Here is a 20204-nt window from a genome sequence, read left to right as displayed (position 1 = left end):
TTTGTTCCCAAATGAGAGCTCCGTCGTTTGGAAAAAGTGACACTTATAAAATGACAATTCAGTCAAGTTAAGCTGATTTCTTGCAAGATGAGGATAAACTGTTGCCAATACGCTACATGAGCTCACAATCTGCCAGCTCAGTCTACAAGCTGACAGCACATCACACACACACACACACACACACACACACACACACACACATTCATTTTTTTCTCCTACTCGTCATACAAAGTATGCAGGACTTCAGTGGTTAAATACATCCTTCCAGTATAATTCCAATGTAATGGATTATATTTTTCTCATGTGGAGTTGTTGTTTGTTGTGTGTTGCAGAGGGAGATGAAGGAACAGCTGGCCACCCTGCAGGACAGTGAGAAGGGCCACACCGAGGCCCTGCAGCTCCTGCAGAGACAACTCACCGAGACAAAGGTACCTGAACGCTCCTCAAACCGGGCAGCTCATTTCAATAGAATGTGTCCATTTGAGTCACTTTAAAAGAACCGCGTGACAATAAACGGGAAGACCACGATCACGGGCCATCTGTCTCCCCGCCTAAAACGCTGGTATTGACGGTGAAATTTCAACTAGTAAATTGGACTATTGAGCAGCCGGTTTAATCTTGACATCTTGTTTTAATCAGTGGCACATGAGCGTTTAGTCAATGTTTTCCTCCTTTCCTCCCCCGTCTCATCTCTCCCCTGTGGTGACGCTGAGCTATTGTGTTGTCTGACAGCGAGGGCGTCACAGATATCTGTCACGCTTTCTGTTTGTGCGTGGCTGTCTCTCTGCCGTCACAGCTATCTGTCATTCTTTCTGTTTACGTGTGGCTGTCCCCTGTCACAGCACTGTGGTTGTCAGTCTGTCGGTCAGAGTCCTGCACTACTGCAGGACCTTCTGCCAGCCTCACTAACAGAGAGGCAGATACAGGCTCAGTCCATTTGTGGCATCGACTAGCTGACCGTGATTCATCTGTAGGTCTCTTTATTTTTCAGCCATCTGCTGCTCCCCCGTAGTAAATCAGCATCACCAACTCATTACGTCCATTTGTAGAGGCTGGACGGGGGTGGGCACAGTGTGACTAAAATTGATCTTTTTCCATCTTTCTGATGCATTTAGGAGGCTGACAATGGAGTGTCTCCGCACCCATGCTGGTGCGTTTTTCAGTATGTTCTCGCGATGGGCCCTGCTTTGTCACAGTGACATTGGATACAAGAATGAATGTCAATGGCAGGATTTATCACAGCATTTTGAAAGGTGTGTGTGTGTGTGTGTGTGTGTGTGTGTGTGTGTGTGTGTGTGTGTGTGTGTGTGTGTGTGTGTGTGTGTGTGTGTGTGTGTGTGCGCACATACAGTATACTTATCTCATTTAATTACATGCCCAAAGTGGGGATTTATTATCAATCAATTATTTTATTACGTCATCAATTGTTTGTTACAATCAACGAAATCGATCAGTTCAATTAACTGCTGTTGCACCTGTGCTGTAACCCCTGCGTGGGTCTTGGGGAGGGTGTAGAGATCGTTTCTCTCCCCTGCCGGGTTCCCACCCACGAGTGCTCGGCCAAGCTGGAGGCAATCGAAGCCCAATCAGTCTCCTCGGCTGGAGGAGACCCGAATGCCCTTGTCCCATGTAATTCTAACCCGTCGAACTCTGAGACTGGTTGGGGCGACCTGATAGAATGTAAAACCAGGAGTACTGGGTGTCCCGATAACCGGAGTTAGGGATCCACTGCAATGGAAGATGTAGCCCTGTAACGTAGCCTTCTCCCAGCAGATATACTTTGATGGTTAACCCATTCAGGCCTGACGTCGAAATAAAATTAAAAGAAATCTAAATCATGACAATTTTCGGAAAGATTTCAAGCTCATTTTAATGATTTTTCAAAAATAGCAGACCTACTGTACAAGCTTGTAGATCTGCTATTTTTCAATAGCTAAATTATAACATAATGTTTAAAACACCAAAAGGGGTTCCCGCCCAAAAATGGGTTAATCGTTAATCATGGATAGGTTTCATTAACCCATTTTGATGCTTGATAGGTTAGGTTGATAGGTGCTACACCTAAATGAAACACGGACACAATCAATTGTATTACCTTTCAGTTGTTTACCCGTCAAAAATATCTACTGTGAATGGGCTTTATCCAGTGACACCGGCTCTCCTCTATAATGGGCCATGCCGGCCTTGTGCTCTGGAGTGCCTCGCGGTCTGACGGACCGAGAGACATCGTGTCCCATTCTCGTTCCCTCAAAGGCAGCCAGCGAACCCTCTTCGTTCTGTTGGCTGCAATTGCCTTCCCAGCAACCTTCGCAGCCTGCCCGGGCCAGACAGAGACGGACACGTCGGTTTAAAGTGAATGCCGAGTCGCTTGAGGTTCACAATCTCTTTCTCCTCTTTGTCATTAGCAATCCCAGGTGGGAGGACAAGGGGAACGCGCGTCCCACATTGATGTCACAGCCCTCTGTGGCTGCACAGTAGGGATATTAACGGGCTCCCTCTGGAACACAGAGAGAATATTTGCCCTTGGTTTGAGAAGGAACACGAATGGGGTTGGATGGTGATTGATTTTTTTTTTCTTTAGGCAGGAGTAATGAAGCCTTGGGTCACATTGCTCCAGAATCCAGCTCCTCTTGTGAGGAGTTCTAAATTGAGATCTTTGGTCTTTGCGGACACTTAACAGATGCACAGAGAGAGTAGTCCTCATTCAAATTTATACCTTACTTTAGTAGAATTTCTGCTGTTAATAGCCCTATTTTAGGCAAGAACACAAATTAAGTTTTCTTGCCTAAAATAGGGTTGGGCATATTGGGCAATATGTTGATATTGTATCATGAGACTAGATTCTATCACCTGGGATTTTGGATATGTTGTAATGTCGTTCCTGTAGTAAGTGTTGTCTTTTTTCTGGTTCTAATCATAGTAATAAATAGCCGATCTACAATCTCACAACACATTGAGATAATTATCCTTATCCTATCCTATATCCTATTTTTACTGTTCTAAAACTATTAATGTCACAATTGTGTGTGTGTGTGTGTGTGTGTGTGTGTGTGTGTGTGTGTGTGTGTGTGTGTGTGTGTGTGTGTGTGTGTGTGTGTGTGTGTGTGTGTGTGTGTGTGTGTGTGTGTGTGTGTGTGTGTGTGTGTGTGTGTGTGTGTGTGTGTGTGTGTGTGTGTGTGTGTGTGTGTTAACTCGTTATTATTTCTGTATAGGGGTGCTGTTGCATTTCCTTTTGGTCAGTAGGTCTGGTGCTGCTTCTCTTTGTTCTGTCTCCCTCTCTGACGCACTCAGTCTCTGATGATTCATTCCCTCTGATGTCCGGCTTCTCATTTACCCCCTTCAACAAAATCAATTCCCGCAACTTCTCTTCCTTCTCCTCAACTTGCAGCCCTCTCTCTCCCTCGGCACAGTAATAGCATTGTTTTAATCTTCCAGTCTGCCGTTCTTCTAATCACCCACCTTCATACACACAGGGGTTTACCCTCGCAGCTCCTGTCTGATTACGCCTGTTAAGTTTCCTCTGGAAAAAATGTACTAATGGCCTCAACGAAACAATACGCTATGCTGCACCCGCGTGCTTGTCCATCAGTTTGAACTGAGATGGCGCTCACAAAATCAATGCACGTAGGAGCAGAATGAATGAATAAATGTTTACATAATGTTTATGTTGTTAAAGCACATTGCAAGCCCCGGGGATATGGAGTCATGTCTAATTAAGAGTCTGCCACTGTAGCGACTGAAACACTTTAATGAAGCCAGCCACTGTTCAAAGCCTCATATTGCAGTGAAAGAGCGCATCAAAAGGAACTTTGCATGAAAGCTTTTTTTTTCTTCCTTTTGCACAAATTCAGTGGTGGAAAGTAACTAAGCACTTAAAGTACAATTTTTATGTATTTGTATTTTTTACTTAACTTGAGTGTCAATTTCTCAGTACTTATATTTCTACTATATGCAATTTGTTTTCACAAGTTTACGTACTTTTACTTTGGTACTGTTTTGGATGCCAATGCTTTTTACTGCTGCTTTTACTCTGGTAAAACAAGTCGCACAAATTCACCATCTCCACCCTCTTGTCATTTTCCAGTCGTCGGCGAAAGGTCTCCGCGCGACCATCGGCGACGCGTTCGAGCGCCTGCACCGGTTCCTGCGCGAGCGCCAGAAGAGCATGCTGGAGGAGCTGGAGATCGACACGGCGCGCAAGTTCGCCGACATAGAGCACAAGATCCAGCGTTACAGTCAGCAGCTGCGCGACGTCAAGGAGGGCATACAGATGCTGCAGGAGCGCCTCAACGAGACGGGGCGCCACGACTTCCTGGAGGGCGTGGCCGTCACATCCGAGAGGTTTGCGCGGATCTTTACTGTACTCCAGTGGTTCTCCAACCTTTTCTGGTCAAGGATCCCCAAATTATCTCTGCTGACCCCCGTCTGAAAGGATTTTGTGCCAGGGGGGGTCGTTCAAATGTTTCAAAGATATTCCAAATTTGTCACATGTTTTCAGTGTCACTTTCAGTATCTCAGAGCAGTGGTTTTCAACCCTTTTCATATCTATTGTCTATTTATTTGGCATTTGAGCCAAGGACCACCATTATTTTGATGAGATTTAGCCTAGGACCCAAGACCCAAGAATATTTTGTTATCGCTGGGTACGATTTTGTCTGCAATTCCATGCTCTATTGATGTGATGCCATAGGAGAGATAACAGGCAAACGTTGATCAAAATTACAATTCTTCTACATTCTAACTGTGTAGACTTATTGGAAATTAAAGTTGTTTAACAACAATTTAACACATAATTTAGCTGGGGACCACCTAGAATCCCCTCAAGGAAAATTACAGAACACTTCACCATGCCACTACAGCCTATATCACCATTTAAACCTTTTATACTTCATTGATTGAGGTTTCTCAGGGGTCTATACTCCCTTTTTCCACATCTCTTCACCGAATATAGCAGCTGTACAAGGTCAGACTCACAACGCATCGCATTGTGACACATTGCAGATTGCCCTTTTCGCTTATTTTTGCTGATTGTTCACCTACAGTACAGTGTATATAATGAGCATCCCAGAATAGGGACGCTAGGATATCACACGTTAGCATATTTAACCATATAATATGTCTGGGACTCAAGCACCCAGATATCATTATTATGATGCCTGTTCATCTCATACTGTTTAATCATCAGGGTTCCAGACATTTTGGAGAAAGTAAAACATTTGAACAACAGAATGGGCTAATCTCTGAGCAGATGGTGATGTAAACCAGCCGTAATGTTTAATCTGTGGGGGTGGTTTAATTGAACCATCCCTGGTGGGTTTTCTTTTTTTTTTCTCCTTTCAGGCGAAGCATTTTAATCAGCCTAGCAATTTACAATAGGTTTTATATTATTTTCTGGAGTCCCAATATGGTCCTAAACTCTCTTCAGCCCATTATGTGTGGGCGTTCACAGTTCATACTAGTCTCAACACCAGCAGACCTGAGCCCTCCTCTTACTAATGATGTCTGTTGCTGTGGAATGATAGCCACAGACATTCACAACACATTTGCCCTGTTGTTAATGTCAACGAATCCACGTTCAGACCAGACACAAACCAGACCCATTGACTTGAGCCAGTAGCGAACACACACACACACACACACACACACACACACACACACACACAAAACCCAAGGACATGCATAGAATAATGATCATTGATCTGTTTTCTGTCATAGGATTAAAGGGAAGATACATGAGACCAATCTGACCTATGAAGATTTCCCGACATCCAAGTACATGGGGCCTTTACAGTACACAATATGGAAGTCTCTGTTTCAGGACATTTCACCAGGTATGTATCACAGGACATTACTGGAACATTATACACACGAGTGCCTGCGAAAGGCCTAACTGCGTCCACAGGGTAACTCGATGAGTGCACAGTGGTTGTAGTTCAACACAAACTCTCAAGGTTCATATAAACCAAGCATGTCCTCTAAGTGAGGAATGCAGTCGGGGGTCACTCTGGACAGTTCATTATAATTTCATTCAGCAGCAGGATATCTGACCCAGATGATGAAATATCACAGCGTGAGAACTAATCCCAACCTGCATTAACATTGCTGGGATGCTTGTACTGTAAGCCCTTATTGTCCTCTGATGAGCTATGGATGTCTGGAACTGTTAGAACTGTTAGAGTCGGAATGTTGCGGAGGAGCTAACCCCCCCGCCCCCCCCTGCCTATGGCCATCACTCAATCTCACAGAAGATTACTTAAAGTAATGCACCGAGGAATATTTCACTCTGTCGATCAATTCTCTCATTTTTAGCCTAACCCTCCTGGCATGGAGGCATGGCATTCTCTTGGCCTTCATTGACTGGCTGCCATATGGAACAATTGCTTCCAATTCATCACCAGTAGCTGCCAGTGAGACAGGACAAAGTAATTTTGTCTGTCTGTCTGTCTGTCTGTCTTTCTTTCTCTCTTTCTGTCTAACCTTTCTTCCCCTCTCTCTTGCAGTCTTTCTCTGTCTCCCCCTCTCTCTATCCCCCCCCCCCCCCCCTCTCTCTCTCTCTGTTGAATGCTTTCTTGGGAGTAACTAACAGGCTGGCTCCTCACAAACCTGGTGCCTGTTTTCACTCATCCAGCTGGCAGTGCCTGTGCCTGCATGTTTTGTGTAAGAACAGAAATTCATCCTCAGAATGCAACTGAAAGTGTAACACACACTGGCATTGTCATTTACTGGAGAAGACACCCCCCCCCCCCTTTCCCCTCACTGGCCAGTCGCATAACCACCCCTCCATGCTCGTTTATGCTGACTGACATAAATTCTAGAGGAAGTGCACACATCCAGTACAAAATCCCCCTCTCACTCGATTCTGAGTTGGCTCTCTGGATTTGCTAGAGAGTGCATGGACACAGGCCTGTATTGTTCTTCCTGATGTGGCTTCATGATGACTGGCTGAACTTGAACCCTGTGCTACTCAGAGGCGATACGGTCACTGTTTGAGAGCAGGGCTCCTTGTCTAACCCCAGATTTGTTCAGTCATCAGAGCCTATAATACTCGCCTAGTCGCCTTAACCACTGGCACTAGACTAGACATGGGGTTCTCAACGTTTTTGGCTGGGAACCCCCGAAAATGCTTTGTCCATGTCTCGCGACACCCCTGCCCCACCACCAATACAAATTGACTGCTACAATAACCTTAATAATAGAACCCCCCCCCCCGCCTTCTTTTTTTTTATAATTTGGGGACCCCCAGGTTGAGAATCCCTGTCCTAGACCATCAGCGCTCCAGGGCCCCAGCATAGTGGTTTTTAAACTTTTCCATGCCATGGACCCCCAAGTAGCCATAGCTTGGGGGGGGGGGGGGGGGGGGGTCGCACAGCTTGTAGATTTGTGATTTTAAAATGTCTTTGACTGGTATGACATGCCCCAAATAAGCATGCCAGTTTGAAAGTGGTAAAATTGTCACAATAATCTTATTGAATTTTAATCAAATCTTGTGATTGTATTTTATATAGTTTTTCCACTTTCACTCTGTTTTCCAGTTGCCCCCTGGTGGTGGTGGTGCCCCGTGGGGGCGGTAGCCCCAGCTATGAGAACCACTGCCCTAACCCATATATCCTTCACAGAGCAGCGTTGGGCCTGTGGGAGCCGTTCACCTCCCACAGCTGTAATTACTGCTCTCTGCTCCACTAGTATTTGCATACCTTGGTATGACATTGCTGCTCGTTTGGACTCTGGGGAACACTTGACTTTGAATGAACTCTGTGGTCATTTATATCCTCCTTTTTTTTCTCCACCCTCTCTGGACCATAGTTAATCTATACGACATTAAATAACAAAAGTACCACAGTGCAGTTTCGGCCACAAGTCATCGTACTTCGTGAAATACTATAAGAAGTAGAGTGTCAGAGGGTTCATGAGAACAAGCCTTCCACCATCTTCTCCCTCAGGGCATGATGAGTATGATCATGTGGTTGAACTGCCACATTACAGTTTCTGTGTAGTGACTGAGGGACGACCTAGAGAGAGAGAGAGACTATCAATGTCTTCAGTAACTTCCCTGTTCATATTATAGGGCAGGGTGAGACAATACAGCAGCAGAGGTTTTAGAAGTGCACAACAATGAACTATTAATACAATCATGCAACAGTAGATGGAGAAATAAACTATACTTGGTCACAGACACAGTGTATACTCACTCACACACTTTAAGAACACACACACACACACACACACACACACACACACACACACACACACACACACACTAGTGCTGTTTACACTAGTCGTGACAAAGCAACAGGCTACAAGTCATTTTCAATGGAAGCCAGCAACATGAAGCTGCAAATTGCCAGCCTACTCGTGTCAATGCGTGACAGGCAGATGTGACACTCTACCAAAAAAAAGCGATCCATTGACGCACTGAAGCGTCAATCAGTCCTATGTTTTTGTTTCACAATTCCACTCTCCTGAAAATCAGCTGCTGGTCATTCTTTTCTTGTTTAACCCTAGCCTTTTCTCTTACGCAGTGCGGCTTCAGCATCACTTCAACAGTGACCCAGCAACAGTGTAGCTGACCATGCTTGGTCATTTTGTCGCCACTAGTGTGTGTGTGTGTGTGTGTGTGTGTGTGTGTGTACAAGAGTGACACAGCAAATATGTGTACAGGCGTGCTGTTTACCTAAGCTTTCTCATTACTCATTGAAGTGGGGTTTGTGTTTTCTTCTCCCGCTCAGTAAACTTCTTTTTTTTTAATCAATCCTACCTTATCTTATCTGTTATTGGTTTGTTTATCTGAGTCAACCGTTTATTTGGCTTTAGGTAAAAGCACTGATGACTGTCTTTCTTTCTGCATCCTACTCTCGCCAGCTCGCCTTCACTTCCCGCCGTCGCTCCCTCCGTTCACGTTGTCCGTTTTCATTCCCCCTCTCCCAGTGCCGGCGGGCTTGACCCTTGACCCCATCACGGCGCACCAGAGGCTCATCCTGTCGGACGACTGCACCATCGTGGCCTACGGGAACCTGCACCCGCAGCCGCTGCAGGACTCGCCGCGCCGCTTCGACGTGGAGGTCTCCGTGCTCGGCGCGGAGGGCTTCGGCACGGGCGTCCACTACTGGGAGGTGATGGTGTCGGAGAAGACCCAGTGGATGATCGGCTTGGCCAACGAGACGGTCAGCCGCAAGGGCAGCATCCAGATCCAGCCCAGCCGCGGCTTCTACTGCATCGTCATGCACGACGGGAACCAGTACAGCGCCTGCACGGAGCCCTGGACCCGCCTCAACGTCAAGAGCAAGCTGGAGAAGGTGGGCGTCTACCTGGACTACCCCAAGGGCCTGTTGGTGTTCTACAACGCCGACGACATGTCCTGGCTCTACACCTACCGGGAGAAGTTCTCCGCCAAGCTGTGTCCGTACTTCAGCCCCGGCCAAAGCCACGCCAACGGCAAGAACGTGCAGCCGCTAAGAATCAACACTGTACGCCTTTAGGAACGACACTTTGCCAAAAAAAAAACTACAAAAGAAACACAGTGATGATCTGCGGGCCGGGATCTCTCTGCCTCGTGTGTCCGTCACGGATGAATCCATAAGACTTGATAGGTTTAAAAATAAAAAAAATACGTTTAAAAGGAAATGTTTAACAGGGTGTTTGACATGGTGATATTTCTTTCTTCTTTTTTTTTTACTTCGGTATTAAGACGTGTGCTGCTGCTCTTATCACCTGTGCTGTTTCGCTGTTTCTTCTCTTTCTGCCTCCCTCTCCTTCTTTCTCCCTCTTAGGATTTTTGAAATACACTGTGGCCTGGACTGGATGTTGAGACTAATGGGGACAGAAGGACCCCTGGGCTCCTTTTGGGGCCTCTGTGACCCAAAATGGGATTTTTTCCCCCTTTTCTATTAAGGACTATCCCAGGCCCACCTCGCACAGTCCCAGGGGCCACAGCTTTCTCTTATCAGAACTCCACTCTGACACTGACATGGCCCTCTGGACACTGTCTTATCTGTGCTGTACAGTTAGCTGAGCTGTGTTTGTATTCATTCCCTTTGGCCACACTGTCAGGCTCGACAAGCCTGTCGGCACTTTTCACATCTGTGTGTGTGTGTGTGTGTGAGACCCTTTTTCTGATGGGAAATATGATGTCATGTTTTTGGTTTCTCGGCTGCTGTCTTTGGGTCACATGGCGGATGTCCATGAACAGGGTCCATTGTTGCGAGGAAGGCTACCGTTTCATGTCCTCCAGGAATGCGCCTCGTCGTGTCGCCGACTACAAAATGAATGAACGAGTTTCAGGGTAGATGGATTGACCTCACCAACCCACCACCCCCTGTTCTCGCTTGTCCCAGCCTCCATCCACCTGTGTGTGTGTGTGTGTGTGTGTGTGTGTGTTTGTGTGATCTGAGGGTATGTCATTTGTCTGAGAATAAGCTGCTATTCTGGGATGAGGGTCGTCGCTGTTGCATGTTTGTACATATTGCAAGTTATTAAGGCATCCATTCTTCTGCTGCTGCTGTATGTTGGTTTCTGCTCTTTCCTTGGAAGCGTGAGTATTCTTGGATCATGCACACAGTATACCTTTTGGGTATTTGATCATACTGTTAACACTCGAACAGTGATTCCCAACCGGTGGGATGTGAGGGTGTTGCAAGTGGTCCACCAAATTATTGGGAAAAACACTACGGCGTTAATGATGACATTTTTATTAAAACAATAATGTAAAACAAAATACATGATTTTTTTTTCTTCTTTAAAACCTTGAAAAATGATCTTTCATTGTGACGCCAATAAATAAGAACTTAAATTGTACTACATTGGTTCCATTTATCCAAGCCATAACGCAATCGATTGATCATTACATTTTAAATGGTCCCCAAAAAGCCCACCTGTTGACGGTCACTGTTAAGTGGTCAGATGGTTGGGCCGCGAACGCTTTTGAGGTTGTCAAGAGGGACACTGATCCAGAAAAGGTTCCCTCTAGTCTAGAATGTCATAATGTCAGAAGCATGTCATGCTTCTGTTTCCTGACATGTGTTCATTGTGTCTTAGTGTTTAAAAGGCCAGTCAAAATGAATAAATCAGAACATCTACTTAGTCAAATGGGGGAATCATCATCATCCTTTGAGTGCCCTCGAGATGAAATGGGGGGGGGGGGGGGGGGGGGAGTGACCACTAATTTAAACATAGGCGTCATTAATTTGCAGATGTCTGGAAAGTTTAATTAAACCTGACATCCCTATTTTGGGCATGTCATTCTAGGTCTAAGTCTTACAAATAGCCTAGGCCTGAATATTTGATTTATACATGGTGACATCACTGACATGAGATGAGATGCATTGTGACAATGAGCATGTAGATCGTCTATTTTTGCTGTGCTGTTAACATTGTATGACAAAGCATAAATCAGTCTTAACCCATTTTGGTGTTTTAAACATTGTTATAATGTAGCTATTGAAAAATGGCAGAACTACAAGCTCGTAGCTTGTAGGTCTGCTATTTTTTTTAAATCGTGAAAATATTTATTTCAGAAAACTGGATGATTTAGAAGATTTTATTTAAATTTTTGAGGTCCGGTCAAAATGGGTCAAGATGAGAATACATTGAAAGTTGACATCAACAATGGTTTTTTTTGCATTCTATGATTTATATTCATGGAGTGAAACGGCATATTGATAAAATAATTCCCATGGCATGTGATCTGATGAATGCACTTGCATTGTTGGACTATTGACAAGGCTGTCTGTGTGTTTTACATGATGGTTCAGTCCCTAATAATATCCTCTGAGGCTCAGTTATGTGGTCGCTACTCAAGTGCTCGTGTTCTTTTACCGGTTATACACAAGCACTCCACGGTCTGCGCCAAGAGGCCCTTGTCCCTTAGCCAGATCCATCACTGTGTGTGTGTGTTTGTTTGTGTGTGTGTGTGTGTGTGTGTGTGTGTGTGTGTGTGTGTGTGTGTGTGTGCGCGTGTGCGCGCACTCTTCTCAGACTTGATTCAAGCTGAATTTTAAATCATCAGCCCACAGGGCCCTCCAGAAGGGCTCTTGGCTGTAGATAAATGTGTTTTATTGGGAAATTTGTTTTGGACCCGGTGTGAGAGTCTTCAACAGAAATTCAAGAGCTAGATCTTTCCCCTCCCTTTTGCTTCCGTACTTATATAGTGTGTTTGAATGTACGTATGTTTGTCATCCGTGTTGTCCATTTGACAGTTTTGTTGGATTTAAATGGACCGAGGTGGACATGAGTTGCACTCTGTGCAGTATCACTATGATGTGGACCTGGGTCAAATAGTTCTATAAAGAATACAAAACTTGTTGGCATTTGTTGTAACCTGCTTGGAGGAATGGACGGGTGGCTCTGCTGTATAAGATCCTAATAATACAGTGCCAGAAGGACAGTGTGTAGAGCCCTAGGCCATTGATTCTCAATCTTTTTAACATTGAATCTGTACACATGGGAATATTTGTACACTCAGTGTTACAGACCTGTAGGCGTCCATTTGGTATTTAACGATCAATCATTTAGCAGGGGAAATCCCCCGGAATGTCCTCATCAAGGACCCCTGGGGGCTCCCCGGACCTCGCATTGATAACCACAAAAATGGATACACCCCTCTCACCTGGTCTATCAAGTAGGATAAAACAAACGCCAAGAATGATTGGCAAATGCTTCACAGTAAAATCCTGAATGTTGGTCTGGTGGTCTCGGTCTAGAGTCTAGAGACCTCTGTGGGGTCTGTCTTTAAGGAAGATGTTAATTCCATGAATGATTTGGATGTTAAGATAATTAATATGAGATGGTGGTGGGTGACTGGCGGTGGTTATAATGGTAACGCTTAATGCAAAAATGATGGCTGAAACATTTTTATTATAATAACGATGATGTCCTTTTTTTCTGATGATGGCCGACCGTTGTGCACCTATCGTTGTGTGAACACAACCTTTTATAGCGGGCTTTCGCCGCTAGAGGTTTGTGTATGATTATGATGTACTTAAAAAATTAAAAGAAATCCCATGAAGAGCAACCCTAGTTGTCGTGACTCTGTCCTGGTTCTGTGGCGGTGCAACAACGTGCACAGACACATCATCACACATCATAGGAGTCATTTCTGGGGAGCAGCGGAAGGAGGAATGCTATTTGAAATGCTCTCTCTGCCCGTGCATGTCCATACTGTACCCTTTACACTTCACCGTCAGAGATCTGACACGTCGTACAGTCAGTGATGGACAGTTACAAGTACATTTACTATAGTACTGTACTTAAGTACATTTACTTTGGTACTGTACTTGTGGGGTTTTTTTTAGTATCTATAGTAGATTTTACTTGAGTTTTGGACTTTCACTCCACTACATTTCACACTACATTTTAAAGACAAATATTGTACTTTTGACTCCTCTACATTTCTAGGTAGGAAAAAGGTACATTGTGAATTAACCATATAAGTCCTATTTCAAATATTGACAATAGCAGATCTAGAGTAGATTTTCTACAATTTCTTTGAAAAGTTTTGAACATTTCTGGAAATTGTAATTGTATTTTTTGTCCTTACATTTGTATACCACGATTTCACCCAGTGTCAATTGTCTAATGTAATTCTCCATCAGGTGCCCCGGCTGGCCCAGAATTACTGCATGTTTTTGTGAGGGTACCTACCCTATAGGAGACTTGGGGAGAACATGAAAACTCTACACAGAAAAGCCCTTTTGCCAACCCCACCATAGGATATTGGCACTGATGATGCGGAGGAGAGAACACACCCCCAATGCCCACAGCATCCCCAACCTTCTCGCTGTGAGGCAACAGTGCTACCGACTGCACTACTGTGCCCCGGTAAGTTGTTCTTTTGAATAATATCTTTTAAAATCAAGTACTCCAGTTCTTTAGCTGAAGTACAAACGTGACTGAGCAACTACTTCACTTGCAGCTGAGTAATATTTGACCAGTCGAGTACTGTGGAGTACTTTGTCCACCACTGCTATCCTGCAGTGAAGTGAGAGCTTGTTCTGCAGCTATCTCCGTTCTGTTCTCATGTTGATGCCGACACACAATGAGCCAAAAAGACAAAGCAGATCGCTGTCTGCTTGCTCTCTCATTGAGAGACACATCAGCCGCAGAAATGGAGATGTGACTTATGTTTTACTTTTTAATTTCGAGGACCCTCAGTTTGATCTGCATTAGGCCACGGATCCCCATTTGATACCTTTTTTTCTCCCCCAGTCTACAATAATAATAATGAATTATAGCGCTTTTCCAAGTACTCAAAGCGCTTTACAATGGTTCATTCATTCATACATTGGGAGGTGAAGTGGCGAACAGTCGACGCCAGCGTCCTCACTTCCCACATTCACACACCAATGGTGGCGAGCTCACACCGACCGACTCATTGGAGGCAATGTAGGGTTCAGTGTCTTGCCCAAGGACACTTCGACATGTGGACAGGAGGACCTGTGATTCGAACCGCCGACCCAGGGATCATTGGACGACCTGCTCTACCTCCTGAGCCACAGCCGCCCATATATAATATACAATACTAGGTGTTGATGCAAGCTTCTCTCAGAATTACAGATCCACAGGGGTCAATTTGGTTCCTGACTATCAATCAATTACATAGAATAGCACCCCTTGGACTCCCCTCAAGGACCACTAGGGGTCCCAGAACCAGGCTCTGTAAAATCCCAGTTTTCAGCTATTTGACCTTTGGGATTGGCTTGCGATATCAAATCCAAGGATTAAAAGCGGAACTATCCCTTTAAAGACCAGGGTGAATCGATCTTCATACATTTTTAATGAGATTCTTGTATAAAGTGGAACAGACACACCCATCTGGTATCATACATTACCAGATGGGTCACTTGAGGGTGTTGAAACTATAAATGTGTGTCTGGGTTGATACTCTGCCATGCTGTTTTATATTCTAATGCAGCTGAATTGACTCATGTTGCATCACAATTACCCCCCCCCCCCAGCAGAAAGAAATGAGATTGAGCCTCTTTGTTCACTCCAGACCTTGCAGGCAAAGTGCCATCTTTATATCATCTTTGGCTCGGTGTAACTCTCTTCCCTCAGATCAGCATGATTTTAACCTCAGGAGAAAGTGTCCATTAACCAGTGACTGAGCCCTCTCTGCTGTGAAACCACAATCTAATTCAACTGACATGTGACCGCCATCCTGAGGCAGCCATATTATGGTCCGTCACTATTGTCCCCTCCGAGTCCCTACTGTATAAGGCTGCATCTGCCGGATGAAGGCATTCGTATTCCGTCATCAATGACATTATCTCACTTGTTGACTTGTAGCCTAAATGTATATTGTTACATGATGCACAGCTGTGTTATGTAAGAATCCAGTGGCATCATTGTGTTACAGCAGGCCCTGTATGAACTATGAACCCGGCCCTGGCCCTTCAGTGCACGCTAGTTTCTAGTTATGAAACACACACACACACACACACACACACACACACACACACACACACACACTAACCATTAGGCAATATACTATTTGCCAATCTGGTCAATCCTGTTAAGTAGCGTAGCTCGGAATCTGTTCTTGAGCAACAACACTGTTGGATTTTACAGTCAAACTCTTGCAAGTTACTTACAGTAGGTGGCAAAGTAGAGGTCAAAGAGAAAGAAATCAGAATTCAGCACCTGACAAAATCATCATTGCCACATATGACAACCAAACATAAAATAAAAAACATTTAAATTATTAGTTTTAGTAGAAAGGGTATCATTTTGTTATAGATTGCAGACTATTCCACCAAAACATATGAACTATGGAGAATACACTTTATATTGGTTTTTTTAACTGATTGCCCAGATCTCCCATTTTTTATCTGGCACTTTGTCAATGTTTAAACTTTAGGGTAAGTGATATTCTTTGTTGTTAAAAGGTCAAAGCACTATATTCTGACAGTAATCAGAATATCAGTAATCAGTCTTTTTTTTTTAAGATTTGTTTCTGGCTTTTGTGCCTTTATTTGTAGTTAAAGTGAAGACTGACAGGAAAGAGGGAGAGAGAGAGAAGGGCAGAGACATGCAGCCAAGGTCATCATGAACGGGACTCAAACACGCGACGCGCTGTCAGGCCAGAGCCTATATGTGGCATGCGCCTGGACCACTAGTCCAGCAGGCGCCTCGACAGTAAACATTGTTATAGAGTGTTTGTTCAGGTGCGGCCTCCCTGTCACTCAAGCTCTTTAATAAACTAAATAAATTTTCAGGTGGATTGAAAATGTTCAGGAAATTTATCGGCCCATTCATCAGCTTCAATTTAATAGTGTTCCAGTTCCTGGATTCTTAGTGGCATCAATTCCACTTCCACTCAAATGTTTAATCTGTATTCTGTGCAAGATGGGATAAAACGGGTATCCCAACCTAGGAATGCATTTTCTATTTTCTAAAGGGCAGGAGAGACTGGGAGACTCCTGTTACTGAACAGCTGAACAACAGTTTTTTTTATTTGTTCAACACAGGCATACTTTTGAAAGGGCTTTTGGGTAGGGCTCATCCAAAGACTTGAGTTTTAAAAGTTTGCTTTAAAAAATGCAGGATTTGCAGAACGTTTCCTTAAAAAAAAATAACAGTTCATAGTATGTCACGAAGTGACGTGCTATGAGCTACTATTTTTGAATAGCCAAAGCAAAGTATAAAAGTACACAGATGCTGAGTTAGTACAGCTTATAGTTTCTGTAACTCTTGGCTGTTCTGTTTTGAACAATGATCCAGTGTGCCTCTGGAGATGATGGCCTAATAACTAATAGAACTTCTGACTGGTCTCTTTCTTTGTGTGACTTACTTTGGATTACACAAGATGCTGAATGTGGGCGTGAAAAGTGCACTCCTGAAGGCTTTCATTTTGATGAAGCAGCGTGCAGAAGTGAGTCACATGTTTGGTGCAATATGCAGCTATTCACTTGGCTGAGAGTCTAGAGTAGCTAAAGCACTTGAGGGCGTGTGCCATCGTTCCTTTAGTTTAGAATGATATAACACCATTCAGGGGGAAATTGTCCCCGGCGTTTGTGACACTATACTTTACCATTATCCTATTTGTCATGTATCATCTGTTGTGGCAGGTGAATGCAGAAAGGATAGGGGAGGGGGGCAGGTTGCCATAATGAAGTCACAATATCTTGATTGAATCTTGGTATTTTGTCATCCCTTCAGTTTTTAAACGATAAATCTGAAAAGACGACTCACTCAATCTGCTCTCTCTCTCTCTCTCTACGTTGGTTCTCAATGTGGTGCCCTGGGACCCCCAGGTCCCCGGGCACCACCTTGATAGGAAACAAATAGAACGCTGTTTGGCTAGTGAGGCTGCATATTTAACCACTCAATTAAACACACTGATAACTTACAGGGTTACAGAGATGATAAAAAAAAGTATAATAATCAAATGGGGGTCTGTAAACTAAAGCATATCAAACTGGGGGTCCTTGAAATTAAAATGTATCACTGTATTGGATGAAGAGACACTCCTAGTGAATCATCAAGACATTAATGTCTACATCTATTTAATTAAAGGATAAATGAATAGTTCTGTCCACATACATCAGAAGGTCACACATATCCAGACGCTATACAGTATAGGTGTTACAGTTAATCTGTTTAGTATTCTATGTTTCAGGTAGATTCGTCTGTACAAGTCTGACTGCCTTGTCAGTCAGTTTCACAGAGAGAGGTGTCTTATTATATAGACTCATCTGTATGCTCAGCCAGAGCCCTCTGGCTCCATCAAAACAATTCTTTTGTTTCCCAGAATCCCCCTCATCCCTCTCCTGTTTCATCCTATAGCATGTCTGCCATGCAGCTTGAGATCATGTCCTCGTATCCAGTGCTTGTCACTGTGTTGGACTGCCACCTTGTGGCGCAATGTAAGAGTGCGTATTCAGGTATCTACCGCATGTGACAGCTTCGGGGTTGATGGATGTTGTTGTCATGAGTGTCAAATCTCCCAGACATTTGTGAACGTGTGCATTAGAGATGTCTGAGTTGTTTTTGTCTTGGTTCAATTTCACCAGTTACATCACATCTCAATTTACCGCCTTGTGGCTGCACTGCAGTGCACATGATCGTGCAGTGCTTTGAAAGCAATTCCGTAACCTAAGCGATAAACACATGTACAAAGAAAGTTTGTGACACGGCTTCATGTCGTCTTTATTCACTCATGTTGTGTTATTGTGGTTTACAGTAAGCCGGTAAATACAATGTAATTACATCAAATGCATGGAAATAGTAATCTAGGATCATAGATAAACAAGAACCTATCATCAGTATAAAGTCTAAATATCAAAAAATAAATCTGTACAAACCTATCTAATTTAACATTTGTGGAGTTGGTCACCTGACCAAAAGCGGTTGACAGAAACTGGTCGACATGTTCTGTTGCCCCAACAGCGGCAGAAACGAGGCCTTTTAACCAGGCTACTTGCACACACTACAACTCGCTTACAATTCGCAAACCTGGCAACACTTCTCCGTGTTCTCATAGGCCCTCCAGGCCCGCCCCCACAGCTACTTTTCAGTCTCACAATCGGCCATCTTGCTTTTTACTTCGATGCGCGAGTGGACATTTAATGCAAATACATTAATTATAGCTCCAGCAAGCAAACACAAACACCTCAACTCCATCTCATTGTGAATAAGAATTCCGAGGGGAAAAATAATTTTTGGAACGCCACTTTAACCCAGTATGAAGCTAAATGTGGAAGCCGTGTGTGTCACACCAACACTGGTGACCCAGAGAATCCTGTGCCGATTCTCAGGCATCTGGCCTGAGGCACTGCCTGCGAGTTGGCTCTGCGTGCGCTTTTTCCAACTCTCACTGATTTATCCAGCTCACACGTCAATCACAGTCAGCAGCTCTCAGCCTGCACACACACGCACGTCTGTCTTGCGCACACGCGCACACACACACACACACACACACAGAGACACACAGGAATAGGCATGCAGGCTAAGGCGAGTGGCAATTTAATGCAAATAAATTATTTATAGGTCCAGCAAGCAAATCATGATGGTCTGTAGGTCACAATCACATTCCGATTTGAGGGGTTGTGTTTTGTATGACATTTTGGCCAGTAGTTTTATATCTATCTCAGCTTTTGCCTGATAGCACACATGCTAACAGTGCTGACCACAACGTTAGCAGCATTTGATGACAGCTTGCCATAGCAACGTACAGTGTGCGCAGACCTAACGTGAGCTTCTGGGACAGAAACTTGCGTTTTCATGACAGCAGCAGCTGCTGCACCCTGTGATAGATACTGTGCTAAAGATGCTAAAGCAACACAAAACAACATCCACACGCAAAACAAACCAGGGACCAGGGTTGCCACATATCGTGGATGTGAGAGTGAAACAAGCAACCAGGTCTATAAAAATGTTAATAGGCCAGTTCAAAGTAGGTAAATCAGAAATGGTCCGGAAATTAGTCTTAAAATAATCAATTATAGTGTTGACTGTCACACTTTGTTGTCTAATGTTGTTTCAGAGCAGTGGAACTCAAACATTTCCATGTCAAGGACTACCAATAGATAAACAAGTCCAAAGTAGCTTATAATGATCAGACTTGGCAACACTGTCTCTAGGTTGAACGTTCGACTTTACAAGCTCACACATATGAAATATGTTTTTTTGAATCTTCAAACTGAGACATATTTGATGATAATACTGTTAGCACAGTCATCATACTCCAAGAGCATACAAATGGAACCAAATGGACCCTGATTTTCCCAGAGAGCAAATGGTATCAAATGGGGGTCTGTGGCCTAATGCATTTCAAACTGGGGCTTCTTGGTATTATATTCTCTGCATATCTTATCAACTTGGGGTGAATATTTCACCACAATACTTTACTGAATATTTCACAAGAATATAACACAAGAGTCAAATGTACGGTCAAATGTCATCACAATATAGGCTACAGATGTAAATATTTATGACACAGTAAAATGTCGAAAATTAGTGCTATCCCCCCCCCCCACACACACATACACACACGACAGGCAAGGCTGTTGTTTGCATCGTTAGCAGGCAGCAGCTACCTTGCCACTGCTCTCTGTGACTGTAGTTGTTTCACCATGTTTGCGTATTTATGAGAAAAAAAAAACACTTTCTGTTATTATAATAATTTATAACCCATCCGTTACTACATGTGCAGGGCACACTACTGAGTTTAAAAACACAGCTGAAACATGAAGTGGAGTCTGTCAACTCGC

At 44.0% G+C, this 20204-nt stretch overlaps 1 protein-coding gene across 3 annotated transcripts in view; it reads left to right on the top strand.

Moving 5' to 3' along the window:
- Window positions 1–11033, top strand: part of trim62.1 (tripartite motif containing 62, tandem duplicate 1) — a 37080-nt gene extending 26047 nt beyond the window's left edge. For 2 of the 3 annotated variants that reach the window (XM_080781815.1, XM_080781816.1), the window contains exons 3-6: window positions 333–428; window positions 4085–4341; window positions 5716–5831; window positions 8926–11032. In XM_080781815.1, coding sequence (XP_080637941.1) covers window positions 333–428; window positions 4085–4341; window positions 5716–5831; window positions 8926–9476 — 1020 coding nt within the window. In that variant the 3' untranslated portion in view covers window positions 9477–11032. Of the gene's footprint in view, window positions 1–332; window positions 429–4084; window positions 4342–5715; window positions 5832–8925 lie in introns of all 3 variants that reach the window. The other variant, XM_080781817.1, reaches the window with a different exon arrangement.
- The last annotated feature ends 9171 nt before the right edge of the window (window positions 11034–20204 follow it).

This window comes from Protomyctophum bolini (genome assembly GCF_963924005.1).
Source record: "Protomyctophum bolini genome assembly, chromosome: 2".
Lineage (NCBI taxonomy): Eukaryota > Metazoa > Chordata > Actinopteri > Myctophiformes > Myctophidae > Protomyctophum > Protomyctophum bolini.
Note: the sequence above shows the minus strand (reverse complement) of the source record. Positions and strands in the feature narration are given on the sequence as shown.